Here is a 20,122-nt window from a genome sequence, read left to right on the forward strand (position 1 = left end):
CTTAACCACTGGAGCACCAGCCTCTCTTTGGGTGTGTGGAGGGGGAAGAAGGGGACAGTACAAATGTTTCTCCATCAATCCTGGAAAAGCGAGGAGTGGCTGAGGACCTGGAACAAGGGGATTCATTTTAGGGAGGAGGAGCTGAGACTTGAACGACTTACCCTCCACCAAGATAAAAAGTTTTAAAATCTTTCCCCTTGACTTGGAATCAAAGTCGTCAAAGCAGAAAGGGCCCTAGAGGAGCACAAGTCCAGATCACTTTGGAAGTCTCTGTTGACTGAGATCCTGAGAGTAAGTTCCGTATTTTTTCTCCTTAAAGCACACCTCTTCCCAAAAGGGGAGGGCGGGGAAGGCGATGGGCAGGGAGAGATTTCGCCTTGGAGGTGAGTCTGCCCCCAGGAAAATCCCTCCAGGAGCTTGACAAATCCTCCCCCCTTCTTTCCCCAACCCCCTCGCCCTTTACCTCGTAAGTGCTGGTAATTCCCAATCTGTAGAACACCGGGAGGAAGACCTCCGCGCTGATGACCACCACAAGGAAGTAGGTGATGCCAAAGAGGCTGAATATGACTCCAAAACGGTAGACGTCGGTGGGAGTGCCCAGGACGGTGACGGCTGACATAAAGCTGGCGGTGAGGGACAACGCCACAGGCACAGGGTTCATGCTGCGACCACCCATCAGAAATTCTTTGGAGGTGTGCTGGCTGTTCCCCGCGAAGGCGTAGTAGATGCCGATGACCGCGGAGATGACCAGCATGGCGGCAAACACCACGTAGTCCCAAATCCCGAAGGTGCCGATACCCCGCGACGCGTCCATGGCCACACGGTCGCCGGGGCTCTGTGCGTAACTGGCGACTCCGAGGCGCGTAGCTTGACCTGGAGCTTTACCTGGGCGGCCTGGCGCTCACTGCTTATTTCCCCGCGCCCAGGGCACGGGGGCGTGGCGCCCTACGGGGATGGGAGGCGTCCTCCAGGTGTCGGTTCCCGCGGGTTCCGAGAACCCAGCGAAAGGGGAAAGGGGATATGCGCCCGCAGCAGCCTCTGCACCTACAGCAGCCAACAGAGCCCCTAGATCTGGGACTTCGGGAAGCCCCCACGCAGCGCTGAGCGCTCACCAGGTGCCAGACCCGAATTGCCCTGATCTCCCTGTCACCGCGGATACCTGCGCAGGTGAGAACTGGAGCCTTTAGCCACGTCCCGCGAATCCACAGGGAGCGCTCGGCGCAAATTTCGTCAACTGCACCCGAAGGGATGCACCATTTAAATGAGCAGGCAACCGATGGGGGAGTGTTGGTCGAAGGGCAGTTGTCACGCCTTTACAGTTCAAAAGTCAGGGTCCTGATAAGAAGATACGCCTGGAGTTTTCAGATTGCCTTATTTGATAAATTAATGGGCGGCTGGGTAGACTGTGCACTCATCTGAGGTGCCAGTCCTTAGGCAGGCAAGCAGTTATAAACGAGATGAAGAAGTCCCTGCCATTGGTTTCCTGCGTTTTCATTCAACAATCATTTTTGATGCCCAACAATCTCTCATAGAAATGATTGTTGCTGTTGTATTAATACTACCTACTATTTATTGAGGCTTTCCACGTGATACATAACATGCTTGGCACTCATACATCAACTAGTATAATTCTTACTATTACCCTTGAGATATGAATCATCTCCATTTTTCAAATGAGGAAACTGGTTTAGAAAGGTTAAATCACTTGCCCAAGGAAATGTTGGAGATTAAGATTTTCAATTCAGTTCTGATTTCAGTTTGTTCTCTTAATCACATGCTGTACTTTGTACTGTCCAAATGTAGATACGAGTTAAATGAAGGCATAAACATATGCACTTAAATGACACTCGAAAGCATGTGGGATACAAGATCGTTTCCAGTATCAGTACTGAGGACACATTTTAAGTGGCTTGCCTTGAAATGTTACTAACAACACATGAGTCACACTTGTAAAGCAATGTGATCTTAGGTTTTTCTTTTAAAATAGACCTTCCAGCCAAATGTGCCCAGGGAAAGGTCTATTTCAGGCCATCCATGTCCATTTTCATACGTCTATATAACTTACCAGCTGGCCCTTGGTAAACAATCCACATAATGCATTTCGCCCAGCCCAGTATGTAAAGCTATATAAAATTTAAATTTTTTTTTGTAAACTGGTATTATTTGTATAACATTTTCACAAAGAAAGAGAGAAATAAAAGTTAAATTCAAATAATGCAATTACTTGAAAAAATATGTGGTTTGGAATTATGTCCCAACAGTGTAAAATTTATCATATTTATATATTATATATATTTACCTATCTACATATATGTTTAGAAAGACAGCAACCTGTAAGCATAACCCTTCTAGTAATTGAATCTACTTTCTGGGAACTTCCTTTAAAGCCAATAGCTCTAGATATGAGAAAATGCTATTTAAACAAAACTCATTTTCTTTAGCTATTTAGAATTAAGAAGAGAACCTCGGGCAGCTAATGACCAATATATCTTTGTAGTCTTGTTAGAATAATAGCCTGAGATTAAACTCCACTCGCTTAAACCATCAATTAGTCATGATATCTTGGGCAAGTACTTCTATGCCTTAGTTTCTTATATCTAAAATGTGGATAATAACTCTTTTCTCATGGAGTTATAGAGGATTAAATGAGATTATATGTGGGCAATATAATGAAGGTGAAATGTCCCCTGGCACTGTAAGTGCTGGCACTGTGTAATTGTTTAGCTGCTTTCTAATTTATTGACAATGGGGCTGATGTAAGAGATATCTTGGAAGTACCACTATTAGAAACAGTTTGTTTTCCCTATTTTTCTTGCTTTATTACATTTACATAATGTCATGAACTACGTATATATCTTTCAGATCCTTCAAATGTCTGATATACATATTCAAACAATGTTTTCAAAAAGAATAAATGAATTCTCTATTCATGAGCCTTTGAATATACAAGGTTGTTTGTTCATTTCACACACAAAAAGAAAATTCAGCTGAGAAAACATCAAAATCTTTTTATTCAAAAATTGTATTTTCTATTGTATTTTTAAAAATTAAAAACATTTTCAATTAGTTTAAATTCAATATTATATGTTTCAGGTGTAAAGCACAGACATTATATAATTTACAAAGTAATCCCCCTAATAAGTCTAGTGCCCACCTGACACCATACATAGTTATTATGATATTATTGACTATATTCCTATGCTGTATTTACATCCCCATGACTATTTTGTAACTGCCAATTTGTATTTCTTAATCCTGTCACCTTTACACTGAGTCCCCTAAGCCCCCTCCTATCTGGCAACCATCAGTTTTGTCTCTGTATCTATCAATCTGTTCCTGTTTTATTTGTTGGTTTGTTTTTTTTGATTCCACATATAAGTGAAATCATATGGCATTTGTCTTTCTCTGTCTGACTTATTTCACTATTCTATTCCACTGATCAATGTGTCTGTTTTTATGCATAATACCCTCTAGGTCCACTCACGTTGTCGCAAATGCTAAAATTTCATTCTTTTTATGTCCAAGTAATATTCCATTGGATATATGTACTACCTCTTCTTTATCCATTCGTCTATTAATGGACACTTAGGTTGCTTCCATATCTTGCTATTATAAGTAACAGTGCAATGAACATAGGGATACATAGGTCTTTTTTAATTAGTGTTTTTGATTTCTTCAGATAAATATGCAGAGGTGGAATTACTGGGTCATAAGGTAGTTTGATTTTTTTAATTATTTGAGGAACCTCTATTCTGTTCTCTACAAAAATTGGCTGCACCAATTTGTAATCCTACCAACAGTGCACAAGGGTTCTTTCTTCTCCACAACCTCACCAACACTTGTATGTTGATTTATTGATGAAAGCCATTCTGACAGATGTGAGATGATATCTCATTGTGATCTTACTTTGCATTTCTCTAATGATTAGTGATGTTGAGCATTTTTTCATACATCTATTGGCCATCTGTATGTCCTCTTTGGAGAAATGTCTGTTCAGGTCCTGTTCATCCTTTAATTGGATTGTTTCTTTTTCTGGTATTAAGTTGTATGAGTTCTTTATATATTTTGGATATTAACCACTTATCAGATGTATCATTGGTGAATATTCTTTCCCATTCAGTAGGTTGTCTTCTTGTTATGTTGATGGCTTGCTGTGCAAAAACTTTTAGTTTGATATAGATCCATTTGTTTAATTTTTCTTTTGTTTCCCTTGCCTGAGGAGACACATCCTCCCCCCGCCATCCCGCAAAAAAATTACTAAGAGCAATGTCAAAGAGTTTACTACTTATGTTTTCTTCTAGAAGTTTTATGGGTTTTGGACTTACATTTAAGTCTTTAATCCATATTGAGTTTACTCATATATGGTATAAGAAGATGGTCTAATCTCTCTTTTCGTTTTTGTTTTTTGCATATGTCTGTCAGGTTTTCCTAGTACCATTTATTTAAGACACTGTCTTTAGCCATTGTACATTCTTGCCTTTTGTCATAGATTAATTGACCATATAGGTGTGAGATTATTTCTGGGCTCTCTATTCTATTCCACTGATCAATGTGTCCGTTTTTGTGCCAGTGCAATGCTGTTTTGATTACTACAGCCTTGTAGTATAGTTTGATATCAGGTAGCATGATACTTTCACCATTGTTCTTTCTCAAGATTGCTTTGACTATTCGGAGTTTTTTATGGTTCCATATAAATTTTAGGATTATTTGTTCTACTTCTGTGAAAAATATCATTGGTATTTTCATAGGGATTGCATTGAATCTACAGATTGCTTTGGGTAGTATGGACATTTTAACAACATTAATTCTTCCTAGCCATGAGCACAATATATGCATCCATTTATTTGTATCCTTCAATTTCTTTTTTCAATGCCTTATAATTTTCTGAGTACAGGTCTTTTACCTCCTTGGTTAAATTTATGCCTATGTTTTGTTTTGTTTTGTTTTTTGATGCAGTTGTTTCCCTAATTTCTCTGATAGTTTTTTATTGGTGTAGAAAAATAAAACTGATTTCTGAAAATTAATTTTGTATCCTGCTACTTTACTGAATTCATTTATGTGATTTAATAATTTTTTGGTGGAATCTCTAGGGTTCTCTATATACAGTTTTATGTCATCTGCAATTAATTACAGTTTTACCTCATTTCCAGTTTGGATGGCTTTTCTTTCTTTTTCTTGTATGATTGCTGTGCATATGACTTTCAATACAATGTTGAACAAAGTGGTGAAAATGGATGTCTATCTTGTTCCGATTTTAAGGAAAATACTTTTACCTTTTCTCTGTTGAATATGATATTAGCTGTGGGCTTGTCATATGTGGCCATTATTGTTGACGTATGTTCTATTCCCACTTTGCTGAAAGTTTTTATCATAAATGGATGCCGGATGTTGTTAAATGCTTTTGCAGCATCTATTGATAGGATCATATGATTTTTATCCTTTATTTTATTTTATCCTTTATAATGTTTATGTATCACATTAATTGATCTGCAGATATTAAACCAAACTGACATCCTGGAAATAAATCCCACTTGATCATAGTGTATGATCTCTTTAATGAATTGCTGAATTCAATTCGCTAATATTTTGTTGAGGATTTTGGCATCTATGTTCATCAGGGATATTGGCCTATAATTTCTTTTTTTTTTTTTTTTTTTTTTGGTAATGTCTTTGTCTGGTTTTGTAATCAAGGTATTGCTAGCCTCAAAAAATGAGTTTGGGAGCTTTCTCTCTTCAATATTTTGAAAACATTTGAGGATAGATGTTAATTTTTGACTGTTTGGTAAAATTTACCTGTGAATCCATCTGGTCCAGGATTTTGTTTTTTGTGGGGGGGAGAGTTTTTTGATTACTGATTTGATTTCATTAGTAGTTATTCTGTTCAGATTTTATGTCTTCTTGATTCAATCTTATAAGATTGCACATTTCTAGGACTTTACCCATTTCTTCCAGGTTGTCCAATTTGTTGGCATATAATTATTTGTAGTATTTTCTCATATTCCTTTGTATTTCCGTGGTATTACTTGTCATTTCTCTTTTATTTGTGATTTTATTTATCTGTGTCTGTGTCCTCTCTTTTTTTCTTGATGTGTCTGGCTAGAGGTTCATCATTTTTGTTTATCTTTACAGAGAACCGGCTCTTGGCTTCATTGATCTTTTGTACTTTTTTATTTATACTCTATTTTGTTTATTTCTGCTCTGATCTTTATTAGGTCCTTTCTTTTACTCACTTTGGACTTTGTTTGTTGCTCTTTTCCTAGTTTCTTTAGTGTAATGTTAAATTGTTTATTTGAGATTTTTCTTGTTTCTTGAGGTAGGCCTGTATTGCTATGAATTTCCCTCTTAATATTGCTTTGTCTGTGTCCCACAGGTTTGGGGACATTGTGTTTCATTTTCATTTGTCTCAAGGCATCTTTTGATTTCTTCATTGATCTCCTTGTTACCCATTCATTAGTATCATGTTATTTAGCTTCCATTTGTTTGCATGTTCTTTAGTTTTCTTCATGTAATCCATTTCTAGTTTTATAACATTGTAACTGGAGAAGATGCTTGATTTTAATCTTCTTAAATTTTCTGAGATTTATTTTGTGGCCTAACAAGTGGTCTATCCTGGAAAATGTTCTATACATGCTTCAAAATAATGTATATTCTGCCGCTTTAGGGTGAAATGTTCTAAAAATATCAATTAAATCCATCTGGTCTAATGTGTCATGTAAGGCTGCTGCTGCTTTGTTGATTTTCTGTCTAGATGATCTATCCATTGATGTCAATGGGGTGTTAAAAACCCCTACTATGACTGTATTACTGTTGCTCTCTCCCTATATGTCCATCAATAATTGCTTTATAATATGGGTGTTAGTATGTGGCATGTTTAATGATTTACGAGGGTTATATTCTCTTGTTGGATTCATCTTTTTATTGTTATGAAATAACCTTTATCTCTTGTATAGACTTTAATTTAAAGTCTATTTTCTCTGATTTTGCTATCACAGCTTTTTTATTTTTCCATTTGCATGAAATATCCTTTTCCATTCCTTTACTTTCAGTCTCTGTGTGTCTTTCAATCCGAAGTGGGTTTCTTGTGGGCAGCATATGTATGGGTCTTGTTTTCCTATCCACTCAACTACCCTACGCCTTTTGATTGAAGCATTTAATTCATTTACATTTAAAGTAATTATTGATAGGTATGTAGTTATTGCCATTTTATTATTCATTTTTTTTAAATCTTCTTTCCTTCTTCTTAAAGAAGTCTCTTTAATATTTCTTGTAATACTGGTTTGGTAGCGATGAACTCCTTTAGCTTTTTCTTATCTGGAAAGCTCTTTATTCCTCCTCTGATTCTAAATGATAGCCTTGTGGGGTAATCTTGGTTTTAGATCCTTACTTTTCATCCCTTTGAATATTTCTTCCCGGTCTCTTCTGGTCTGCAAACTTTGTTTAGAAATCAGCTGACAGTTTTATGGGAGCTCCTTTGTAGGTAACTAACTGCCTTTCTCTTGTGGCTTTTATGATTCTCCCTTTGTTTTTTATCTTTGGCTTTTTAATTATGATGTGCTTTTGTGTGGGCCTCTTTGGGTTCATCTTGTTTGGGACTCTCTGTACTTCCTTAACTTATATGTCTATTTCCTTCACCAGGTTTGGGAAGTTTTCAGTCATTATTTCTTCAAATAGGTTTACGATCCATTATTCTCTCTCTTATCCTATGGTACCCTTATGATGCGAATGTTGTTATGCTTCATGTCCCAGGGGTCCCATAAACTATCCTCATATCTTTTTATTCCTTTTTCTTTTTTCTGTTCTGACTGGGTGTTTTCTGCTACCTTGTCTTCTAAATTGCTGATTTGATCCTGTGCTTCATTTAATCTGTTGTTGATTCCACCTGGTGTTTTTCATATCAGTTATTTTAGTCTTCATTTCTGAGTGGTTCTTTTTTATGGTTTCTATTCTTTGTTGAGATTCTCATTGAGTTCATCTATTCTCCTAAGTTCATCAAGCATCCTTATAACCAGCGTTTTGAACTCTGTATCTGATAGATTGCTTGTTTCCATTTTGTTTAGTTCTTTTTCTGGAGTCTTCTCCTGTTTTTTCATTTGGAACATATTTGTCTCCTTATTTTGGCTGACTCCCTGTTTGTTTCTATGTATTAGGTAAATCTGCTACATCTTCCTGTCTTGGCAGGATGGCCTCATGTACTAGGTATCCTTTGAGGCCCAGTGGTAAAGTCTCCTTGGCCCTCCTATTCTAGTTGAGCCTTGACTGCTGTTGCCATGTCAGTGGGTGGGACTGACCCTCAGGCTGACTGGCTCTGAGGACTGGCCATGACTACAGCAGATGAGCTGTTATGCATGGGCTGACACCATGGATTGGGATCTGCTTTAGTGGGGCTCTGGTGCCTGCTGAGTCTACCTTTTGGGTGTGTCATTTTTGGAGCTAATTGGGTGGTGCTCTGGTCTGAAGCCAGCCACTGGGTGTGTTGGTTCAGAGGCTTCTTGAGAATTGCTCCAGTGCCGTCATTTTGTATTTTCCTAAGTATGTATGACAAGCAATTTAATTAAATTTCTTTTTTCATCATAGGAGAAAGTAATTTTTGAAGTAATTAGAAGTTCACAGATTTAAAAACACAAATCAACTATAACAATGACTAGTTCCTACTTTTGCCCTTCTGTACTTAAAGTTGATAGTCTTCAGTTTTTCCTCTTGAGTTTTCAAACAGCTATTCTCTCTTCAAGGAATTACTCAGAAGACCACTGGAACTAGGGCCACATAGAAACAGACAGGACCTACAAGAACACAGAGCAGACAGGTGTAGTGCCTGGTCACAGCAAACAAACCCCTTCTTCATTGCTCATATCCCTTGAAGAAAGCATTTCTCAAGTGCGCTTTGAAGTGGGATATGCTTTTTAAAAAATCAGCTTGCATGGATTTTAGAAGTACACTTAGCATACAGAGTGGAGTAAAGTCAAAGCTCATTAAGGTTATATACAAGGCACTATCTAAATTATTTTGTTATATAGATGGTACTATTTTATGACTGGAATATAAAAATCTATGATACAAAAAAAATGTTGCAGTGATATCTGTTGTAATAAGATTATATCTGTGTTAGACACTCAGAAAAAAAGGACAGGATTTTGACCTCATAGTTCTAAATACAAGACTATGATAAAGATTGGTTTGGGAATAAATAATACTTAAAATTATGAACAAATCAACATTTAAGGGTGTTACATGAGCTTCCTTCAAATTCATAACTTCATTAGCTTGTTGCCTAAAAGTTATTTCAGTATAAAAACTAGATCTTACCCTAAGTACGGTAAACGATATTAGCTATGTGGTACAAATTCTCATCTCACTCTTTTGCTTCTCTCCAAAACTTCTACTGAGTTCAGTTTTATACCTCTCACTAATCATTGTAATTATAAACATGTAAAAATATAAAATATGACAATTTATGTAAATTCCTTATAACTGTATAGTTCATTCAAGTTTTAGAAGTATATTCACATTTAACAGTTTGTGGAAATGGCTGTTTAAACCACAATAGGTATTTTATACACTTTTTTTAAATCCCATTTTTGGTGTGCTTTTAAAATTTGGGAAAATATCTTTATTCCCAGAAAAGTAATTGGTGGCCCTGAAAATGGGTGGCCTACTATATCTGAAGGCCATAGATACAGATATTGAGAAGAGTGCCAGCAGAACCAAACAGGTTTCAATGGAGTAAAACTATGTTTGAATTTGCTATTACTTATTTCACACCGACGAGAGGTGTTTTTTTACCACTTACCCTGAAACAAGGAAACAAGGAAGAAATTGATACTGAAGATTATAGCATTGTATTATTAATTACATCTTTTTAGAGTAGGTTTCTCCTGTAGAAATACAGGAGTTTTTTTGGATGGCCTCTTCAATGTTTTTTAAGGCAAAGTAACTAGAGGGAGGCCAATGGAAATAAACTGACACTTGCTGATAATTATTTTCAAGTGGAAAAAGGACCTAGAATGTGCTGACATGTGTCATAGCTCGTGCAAGGATAAAAACTGCTCAAGAAGCTCTTGAATTTTCACTAGAAGACATGATCATCCCCATTCTCTTGGAACACAGCCCCCAATTTTTCTCTCCCTTGTATAGTTCCTTTCACTTATAAATACTCTCACCCCATCTCCTCCTGTTAAGATTCTTACCCATCATTTACAGTGATCTCAACTGTCAAAGATTTTCATAAAATATTTCACTACTTCTAATCCTACCTGCTCTATAACCAGATATACTCTCTTTACTGCTTTGAGCCCTCTTCATATGGTATAGTATTATAGTTGGGGTTGTTTTTTTTTTTTTGGTTTTTTTTTTTTTTGGAAACTTTCCCAATTCACTTTTAATTGTGATACCAAAATGTGACAGCCAACCAAAAACAAAACAAAACAAAACAAAAAAAAGCAAAAAAAGGAATAAACTCAGAAATGGCAAATAGATTTATTGTAGAGTACCAACTTAAATTGATTGATAGTAGCTGCCTAGAGTGACGTGCTGAGTAGGTTCCTGAGAATGCACCCTGGCTTGAAGAGAAATACTGCTGAGATTAGCAATACCTGAAATCTCACTTGTAAGAGAAACCACAGGCACCAGAGCTGCCACTGCTGCTGGCATCAGCTCCACTGAGGCCAGCGAAGAGCCCAAATATGGAAGTGGGGGTCAAGCTGGCACTGGCACCAAAGCCACCACTGACATCAGCACCAGTACTGGCACCACTACTCTCTTGGGCTTTGACTTTAGCTTCAGCTCCTTCCTGGATCCGGGCTTTGGCCCAGGGTCCAATATCAGCTTCATCTCAGTTGCAAGGCCCAGATGCATTTGAGCTCTAATCTCGGCCCTCACCTTGGCTTCAGCTGCAGCCTCAGCCACAGGCTTCATATCTGCTTCCATTGCCTCTCGGTACTGAGCTGCCCATTCCTTGGGATCCTTCTTTTGTACCTTGCAGGCAAACTTGAGGACTTTCATCTTGTTGCTCTTATAGTAGGAATGCAGGCCCTAGAAGAACTCATACTCAGGGGGATTGCTATTAGGGACTCTTGCATAGTCCAGGGACTTCTGTTTGAAACTCATCAGTAATGAGCTTCTTCACATCCCCCCAAAGCGAATGAAGTATCCTGGGGTGCAGCCCCAACTTGTGCAGCATCTCCCAGATGACAGCCTCACTGGACTGATTTCTATTCATGAAGATGATGCTAAGAAGCACCATGAGAAGATCCAGCTTTGGAGAGTCCTTGGTTGTTCCCAGTATGCCTGCATCAGTAGGCTCCAAGGTGCTGAGAAGAATGTACGGTGGTCATTCTTATCGATTTCCTTCAGTTGGATCCCAAATACCTTCTCCAAGGAATAGCCTGCTCATTCAATAATTTCAGGGTACACATCAGTGTATTCTTTGATGATGTCCTTCAGCATGTCTGAGCGCTTAATGGGAATCTTTGTCTGGTTTTTAACCAACAGATACTTCACTAAATCATTTGCTCTCCCTTGCAAAAGGGCCACCTCATAAGGTGGTGGCACTTCAGGCTCTTGGCACCTCTGTGGCGAGCCTTGCCCCTATAGGCCTTAGGAGATCTCAGAGAAAACAAAGCCCTCCAGGCCCAAGCAGCCAACCAAGTTCTTGATACTCTGTGGGCACAAAAGGCTATGGGACCCCTTGAAGCCCTGCAGGCCACTGAGGCCATTAGGGCCTTTAAGACCCTTTGGCCACCTGTGGTTCCAGAAGCCTGAATCTGATTACTGTTGCCAACCTCTTTCCCATTCAGGTGCTTCACCTTCCAAGCTTTCTTGGCCTTGACCTCAGGCTGAGTATCCTGACTCTCTTGAGCCTAGGCAGCTGTACCTTCAGGCTCCGATTCATCTTCTGGAGCCTGAGAGGCAGCAGCCTCAGTCTTCAGGGCCTTGGTATTGACCTTCATATCAGCTACACAGCTGATCTTTCTTGTCTCAGTGGCAGGCACTGTCACAGCCTGAGGGTCAGCATTCTGCTTCTTGGTGTCGCCTGCTGGACTCTTCTTTTCAGCTGCTAGGACCTGGGTATCAGTCGATTTAGTGGAAGGTGAGACATGACTGGCAGTTGTCTCCTAAGCCTCTGGGGTCTTTGAGACCTCTGTGGTCTTTGAGACCCCTGCAGCATTTAAGACCTTCACAGTCTCTGAGACCTCTGGTGCCTTTGAAACTTCCAGTGACTCTGAGATCTCCAAGTTCTTGGTCACTGTCAACAAGGTCTACATGTTCAAGCCACTGTCCTTTTCTGAAGCTTCAACCTGAAAGTGATTGTACCTGTACCACTCTCGCTTGTGTCAGACATGTCTCAAGTTAGCCTGGCAAGAGCTGAGCCTTGTCCTGGAGTGAGTCCGAGATGCATCTATAGTTGTTTTAATAAAGGCTCTTAATGTAGGACTGTCTCATAAGTCCAAAAGCAGGAACTGGAAAGACACTCTAGATGCTTGCCTTGTTTTTCCCTCTGTCTCTCCAGATGGGTTTTCTCTGCACTGTCACAGGTACATGGTGAGAAATGTCCAAGCCAGTGCTTATATGCCCTTAATTTAGTGAGCAGAAGAAACCAATTAGCATCTTTCAATTCTAATTCTAAATACGTCAGAGAGGAAATTCAGTTGGTGCAACTTGGGTCATGTGACCCTAGACTTCTATCCAATCGGCTGTGGCCAGAAGAGCAGGGTTCCCACTGGGGCTGCACAGATTCATTCTGAGGTTTGGGAAGGGAGACTAGTTTCCCATGTAGGAGGGTGGTGAGCTGGCTAGATATTCTTGTGAAAGGGAGATAAGCTCCTTGGGAAAAGGGACTGTGCTTGTTCATATTTGCAACCTCAAAAAACAGAGCACTGTTAACTGCCTAAAGGAAATGCTAAACCTGTTATACTGATCCTACTTTACAGTGCTTGTTGGCATCAAGAAGTTCCCCCAAATTTCTAAAAGTGAAATTTGGAAATCTATTTGCCATCAGGAAGGGATACCTGAGGGCTTTCAGGATGCTAGCAATGTTTTATTTCTTGATTTGAGTATTGATTAATGATTGTTCGCTTTGTAATTGTTTATTAAACTGCCTGCAAATATTTTAAATTTTTTAAAAAACTGTTTTTTAAACAGCATGGCAGGTTAAACACATATATTTACCTTTTGTTCCCTCCTAAATCTCACTAAAATGACTATAGTGGAATAAAAACAGCATAAACCATAAATGATAAAAAAAAGTGAAAATCAAAGAAAAGGATAAAATTTTGGAAGCCGAAAAGAAGATCAATAAGTAGAAACTTACTTTAAAAGACAGAGAAAGCTGAAATTTAAACCAGCAGCATCCAGGAGGCCCAGAAACAGGTTCACTTGTGCCTCAGAAGCCCAGAAAGGATCAGAAATTGGAGATAACAATAGTTCTTGAAGTGAGGAAGATGATGGGGACAGAGACAGGAAAGAGAACTGGTCAAAAATCTGTGTACATGAGGAAATTTTCCCTCATTCCCTCACCTACTCCAGCTGCTGAGCAATTGCCCATCACCCAGCCCAGCAAAAGATAAGCTTTACTCACAAAAGAGGTTAAACCACAGAGGCTTTGGACAGAGGGCACTGGACACAACTGTGATTGAGCTTCTATATTGTAAACTGGGGACTAAGGGAATGTCTACACACTCAAAGAAAAAAAAAGAAAAAGAAAAAGAAGAGGAGAACCCCACCCCCCGTGCATACTTCCCCCATTCATCTCTTTCCCAAACTCTTTCCCAAGAGTGTAAATCAACACTCAGTATGTCTCAATACATCACGTAATCACTGTGGACTGTTTGCTCTCTAGACCTGCTACACAGTTATTGCCTTGGGATCTCAGTTTATCATACTCCAGAGGTTTTCTTGGTCTTTATCCAGTTGACCTCTTATTATCTGAATCTCATGTTTCTTCTTTGGTATGCTCCTTTGTCTTGGCTGTCCGCACCATTTAGTAGCTTCCTGAGAAAGAGTCTACAGGAGGTAATTCTTTTGAGAGCCAGCATGCCTGAAAAAGCCTTTATTCTCCTCTCATACTTGATGGGTCATTGAGTGGAGGTTTGTCAACTACAGTCATACACCACATAATGACATTTTTGATCAACAACAGACCACATATACAACCGTGATCTCATAAGATTATAATGAATCTGAACAATTCCTATCACTAGTGATGCCGTAGCCGTGGTAACGTTGTAGAATAATGCATTACTCACTGCTATTAATACAGAATAAGGATATAAATATTTTTCTACAAGGTATTTGTGTTCAGCTAAATGTAATTAGAGTGGAAAAGTTTAAAAATTTTTTTAAGTTTATAAAGTTAAAAAGTTAGGGTAAGCTAAGGTTAATTTACTATTGAGTAAAGAAAACATTTTTTAATAAATTTAGTTGGCTTAAGTGTACAGTGTTTATCAAGTCTGCAGCAGTGTACAGTCATGTCCTAGGCCTTCACATTCACTCACCACTTACTCACTGACTCACGCAGAGCAACTTCTAGTCCTGCAAGCTCTATTCATGGCAAGTGCCCTGTACATACAGGTGTACAATTTTTATCTTTTATATTGTATTTTCACTGTACCTTTTCTATGTTTAGGTATGTTTAGATACAGAAATACTTTTAATTGTGTTACAGTTGCCTACAGTATTCAGTCCAGAAACATGCTGTACAGGTTTGTAGCCCACGAACAATAGGGTGCACCACATAGCCTAGGTGTGTATGAAGTAAACTGTACCATCTAGGTTTAAGTATACTCTATGATGTCCACACAATGATGTGAAATCACCTAAAGACACATTTCTCAGAACGTATCCCCATCGTTAAGTGACTCATGACTGTTCGGGGCTTTTCTGTGGGGTGTTCTGACTAACTTCATCAGGCAACCCCCAGATATCAATATCATTAATGTCTTCTTCTTCCTTCTCTTCTGTTTCTTAGTCTTTCTCCTCCTCTTCTTGCCCTCTCCAATGCCTCTTCCTTCTGGCCTGGTCTATTCTCAAGAGCAAAAAATCAGTGATTTGCTTACTTCTATGTTTCTGGTGCCCCAGAGGCATTTAATTTGAACTCAAATTAACAGTGTAACTTGAAGTCAATGAATTTTATTCCTCTACTTAGTGAGCTATCTGCAGAGGGAACTGAAAATGTGAGAGTAAATAATAAAAGGACTCCTCCACTTGAAGGAACTGTATTCAGCAGTTAAACTCAGCATCATGAGGACTGACACATCCTTGCTTTACTGGACTTCTCAGCAGCATTTCAGAGTGGATGGTCCTCTTCTTGAAACTCTTGGCTTCCAGCACATTCTGATTCTCCTCCTGCCTCACACGTTGTTCCTTCCCAGTCTCCTTTGCAGGAGCTCCCTTCTATTCCTGAACTCTAAATGTTGGAGTGTCTCAGGGGTTAGTCCTCTCCAAAGCGCTCACTGAAGGTGATTTCATCCATTCCCTTAGCCTTAAATTCCATTTACATGCTGATCGTTCCACATAGCTCTGTCCAGCTCTGACTTCTCCCCTGAACTCTGGATATTTTACATCCAGTGGTCACACATCTCCACTTGAAGGTCTAATAGGCATCTCAAACTTTGTATTGCCAAACCCCAACCCAATATCCATTCCCCAAACCTGCTTCTTGGCCCCATACATTCCTGTGTCAGTCGATGGCACCATCACCTACCCAATTACCCCATGTCAAAACTTTGTAATTACAAGATGCTTTGTGCACAGTGGTTACAAATCTTGACTCTGCAGCTAGATTACCTGGGTCAAAGCTCAACTCTACCATTTCCTATCTGGGCCATCCTTATATAAACCATCAAACTTCTCTGTGCCTCAGTTTTCTCATCCAAAAATGAAAATAAAAATGCCTACCCTATGGAATTGTTGTGAAGATGTGAGTGAATGTATCTTAAAGCATTTAGAATCTGGCATAAGGAAGGCACTAGAAAGACAGTAGTACTGTTGTTATTAATACATGAAAAGCACGTAGAGTCTGGCACAGAGTATACATTAAATTACTGTCGGCTGTTGCTGTTATTAATAGTACTGATTCCTCTTTTACTCTGATGTTTCACATTCAACTCAAAGCAGATCCTGTTGGCTTTATATTCAAAATACAACTAAAATACTATATAACTACTTCTCCCTGTACCACTGTAACCCTAACCCGAGCTATCCCCTTCTTTCAGTTAAATCCCATGATATTCTCTTTTTATCTCCATGACCCATAGTCTGTTTTTCACATATGAATCTGATTGTATCACTCCTTGCACTAAAATCTTCCACTAGCTCCCAAAGTACTCAGATCTTGAGCATAGCCAGCAAGGCTCTCCCTAACTGAGCACCTGGCTACCTGGCCAACACCAGCTTCTACCACTTTGCCTTCCCTCATTGGGCTCCCTCTCACCAGCCTCACCACCATTCTTTGAGCATATCTAGCCACCTCTACCACAGGGCCTTTGCACTTACTGTTCTCTTGCCAAAATGTTCTTTTCCTAGATAGTTCCATGGCTCATTCTCGCCTGTCATTCATAGCTATATTGAAATGTCACCTCTGATCAGTCAGACCTTCCTTTCCCTAATTCTGTATTAGATGTGACCCTCCTGCTCCATCCCCATTATTCCCTATCCTCTTGATATATATTTTATTTTTATTATATATATGGAAATGGACATATTATATATAACATATCATATGGATATAGATATACATATACATAGTATTATATGTTTTGTTTGTTCCCCTACCATTTATCACTACCTGTCATTATACTACTCAGTCCTGCCCTGTATAGAACTCTGTTGGGGGTTAGAGGGATGGGGTATGTTATAAGAAGTTGACCTAATCATTTTTATTTAATACTTCCACTTCAGCTTTTGAGCATTCTTCACATTTAGAGCATGGGTTTGGATCTCTTGGGCTAGGAAGCCACTGAGCACCTTCAGCATAAGTGCCTGTGTGTCATCCTTGCAGTCCTAGAAATCAGGCAAGTTGTCTTAAGTTTCTTCTTTTAAAGTGCTCAAGAAGATATTCATCCTTTGAATCATTTTTAATCTTTTAAAAATCTTTTTAATCATCCACATTTTTAATCTTTATTTTCCATCTTTTCTTTTTGCATTAAACATTTAATTACATAAACACCAGGTATCATATGGATGCTCTGTGAGTATAGACATACATCCTATGATAATTGTTTACCTATCTTATAACTGATATAACTATATCTATTTTAATAGAATTGGTGTTAATTTGGGGACTCAAGAGAAAAAAATGTTTTTTCCTATTGAAATCAATGTTAGTTACATTTTCTTCCCATAAGGGCCTTTATTCATAAACAATTACCCACATTGGTTGGGGACTATGGTATATTACTTGTTTATTTATGCATTCTATGTCTACCCCACTGACATGTTAGTTCTATGGGACGGGGACATTGTTTTGTTTAGAGCAGAACCCGGTACATGTAGACATTCAATAAATAAATATGAATGCTAAAATTTCCAAATTTTCTGAAATGTTACATTGTTTTATTTAAAAAAAAAATGGTAATGTCCCAAGTGAAAGCATATTGAACTTAAAGTCCAAAGGTCTGGATTTCAATACTGACTCTGCTGTGTGACCTTAGGTAAGTCTCTGAATTTCTCTGTGCCTCTGTTTCCTCTTCGAGAAGTAGAAGGTGTGAAGAATTCCCAGCTCCAAAATTCCAATTCTCCTTTCTGCCAACATTAGCCACTCTTGCTCCTTCCCTCTGTAGTGCCTATTCTTCACTCTGGGCCAGAGGGGAGAGACGTTCTAGAATGGCAATAGGCCAACCTAAACAGGTGTAATTGGTTTCATTACTTACTAGTAACGAAGTGATAGATTCTTTAAAATGACAGATTCTGTTGTACCTGCAGTGACTGCTCCAGTTTCTGGCAGTGCAGTGTGACTTTTTCTCCCAACTTCATTCTCCCTGAGTTTCAGAATACTTCAGGAAGTTTTAAGTCCAGCTGGTGGCTGATAGGAGGAAGAAGCACAGCACATTCCATGGCATTAGGCTCCTGCTTTTCTGGTTTGGGTGGGGTGAAGGGTTGGCCCTGGGCTGACACTGACTTCTCTTTGCTTTCATTACATATGATTTTTGCTTCCCTGGAGACACTAGAGAATCACAGGTAGGGTAAACTAGCTTCTGCTGCCTGCCTGATGGGCTAGACGGCCAACCTCAAAAACCTTGTATGTTACAGGTTGTTTTTCACTTTAAATAGAGTCATTTCAAGTGTATGTGTGATCACTCTGTGCTTCATAAGATGACTTATTCAGGGCAGTACTTGAAGATTTATTATCTAGTGAGCAAAATCTCTTCATGTCATGAAGCAGTGACATGGAAAACCAGCTGACTCTGTTTCAAAATCTCTAATCATAAGAAACAATTTCTTTAGTTTGTTTGCACTTCTACTTATGATACCTACTGTTATTATGAGTGAAGGCACACCTTTGTGCCAATATAGTGACCACTCCCCTAAAGTCTTTCAAATGAACGTACAAGTGTTACTGCATCGTTATGATTCAAATCATAAAGTACGTCGATCCGCTTACACAAAATCAGGAAGTAACCCAGCTTTTGAGCACAGGATGTTTCTCTAGACAATGTTGAGATATCTGTGATTAGAAGAATCATTTTTTTGGTTTAAATGAGCTAATATATGTAAAGCACTTAAAGCAGTTCCTGGCATGTAGTAAGTGCTCAATAGAAGTTAGCTTTGGTTGTTTTATTTATTTTTATTATCACATTCAAGTACATTTGTGACCCCTTTCCCTTTAAGAGGGAAGAATATTGTTGAGGGCAGAGAGTCTCCCCCACCCCCAATCATCATAGAAAAATTAGAATATGCAGATAAGCAAAAAGAAGATGACCTAAAATCCCTTAATCTAACTCAGATTTTTATGATGGTAATTCATCAATATTTTATATAGCAAGAAGTATTTGTAAATGTCATCATTAGTACACAGCATATATTGAGTACCATAAGATATAGGTTAGGAACTGAGATAAAAAGAAATGTGTCACACATTCCTTGACTTCAAGGACATTATTTAGTCTAGTTGTGTAAATAGGACTTAGGTAGGAAGCAAAAAAAAAATCTGTAATAGCAGAAAATCATCCATAAAGTATAGCTGTGATTTTTTTTTTTTAGTTAGCATTTATATCCAGCCCTAGCGCTATTGTTCTATATATGTCTGAAAAGGATTATTATATATGAAATTTTTTGTCAATCTAATAGTCTAACATATCCTATGGTAAATATTTTGTAAAGTCACCTATCTCAAAGCAGATATCCATTTGCTAAGTTACTTTATGACTCAATTTTTACATTTTGGGCTTAACATAAGGTGTGCTTCTACTTCTCCTGAGATCTAGGAATGTCTAAGGGAGATGTTTTTGAATGTGGCACCCCAGCAGCAAACTGTACTTGACTCTCAAGCTCTATGTGACATGGGCTATCACTGGAGATTTGGGGAAGGGCCCAGTCCAGTCCCCTCTGTGACAGAAGTAGCACAATTGCCTTTATACTGCAGCAAATGGGCCCAGAGCCTCTAAGATGAAGAGAAGGACCAACAGCAGCAAATAAACACTCCAAATTTCTTTTCTTGTAAAGACATAAAAGAAGGAACATAACCCCACATTGCAAGAGCTCTGCTCACTGGCACTGTATCTCCGCTGCCTCTTTCTTCTCCTAAGGGCAGCCACCTGGACCACGAGGTGTGTTAGAACTTTCACTGGCCGGTGGGTATTTGATGTCAAAGGATAATTGGTTCCTGGGGGAAACCTGGCCTAGCACAGCTATGAGAAATGCTCCTAGCTCAGCCTGGGCTGCTTTTCCAATTCTAGCAGTTAAAGAGATTTTGCTAGCCACGTGGGAAGCACCTGCAACCCAATCTAAACCTAAGTCTAAGCCTAGTAGACTAAGTTTTCTCTTATCTCCAGAAATCTGAAGCTGGACTGAACAATTCTGAAAGTTGGCAGAGTCTCATTAAGCTGATTGTATTGTCAATTTACATAGCACCCCACATGCTTAATCTGGCAAAAGCTCTCCCCATCAAGCACCAACAGAATCTCCTTCA

The 20,122-nt window shown here is 38.9% G+C and overlaps 1 protein-coding gene and 1 pseudogene across 5 annotated transcripts in view; both read right to left on the reverse strand.

Moving 5' to 3' along the window:
- Positions 1 to 20,122, reverse strand: part of SLC5A8 (solute carrier family 5 member 8) — a 98,869-nt gene that overhangs the window by 47,961 nt on the left and 30,786 nt on the right. For 3 of the 5 annotated variants that reach the window (XM_023527313.1, XM_023527314.1, XM_023527312.1), the window contains one exon: positions 17,911 to 18,016. The exons of 1 other annotated variant lie outside the window; for it this stretch is intronic. In XM_023527313.1, the coding sequence (XP_023383081.1) occupies positions 17,911 to 17,967 (57 nt within the window). In that variant the 5' untranslated portion in view covers positions 17,968 to 18,016. Of the gene's footprint in view, positions 1 to 463; positions 834 to 17,910; positions 18,017 to 20,122 lie in introns of those variants that run through there. One more of the 5 variants, XM_011386691.2, reaches the window with a different exon arrangement.
- Positions 10,516 to 13,643, reverse strand: LOC105310525 (annotated as a pseudogene).

The sequence above is a fragment of the Pteropus vampyrus genome, unplaced genomic scaffold (genome assembly GCF_000151845.1).
Source record: "Pteropus vampyrus isolate Shadow unplaced genomic scaffold, Pvam_2.0 Scaffold16, whole genome shotgun sequence".
NCBI classification, from domain to species: Eukaryota; Metazoa; Chordata; class Mammalia; order Chiroptera; family Pteropodidae; genus Pteropus; species Pteropus vampyrus.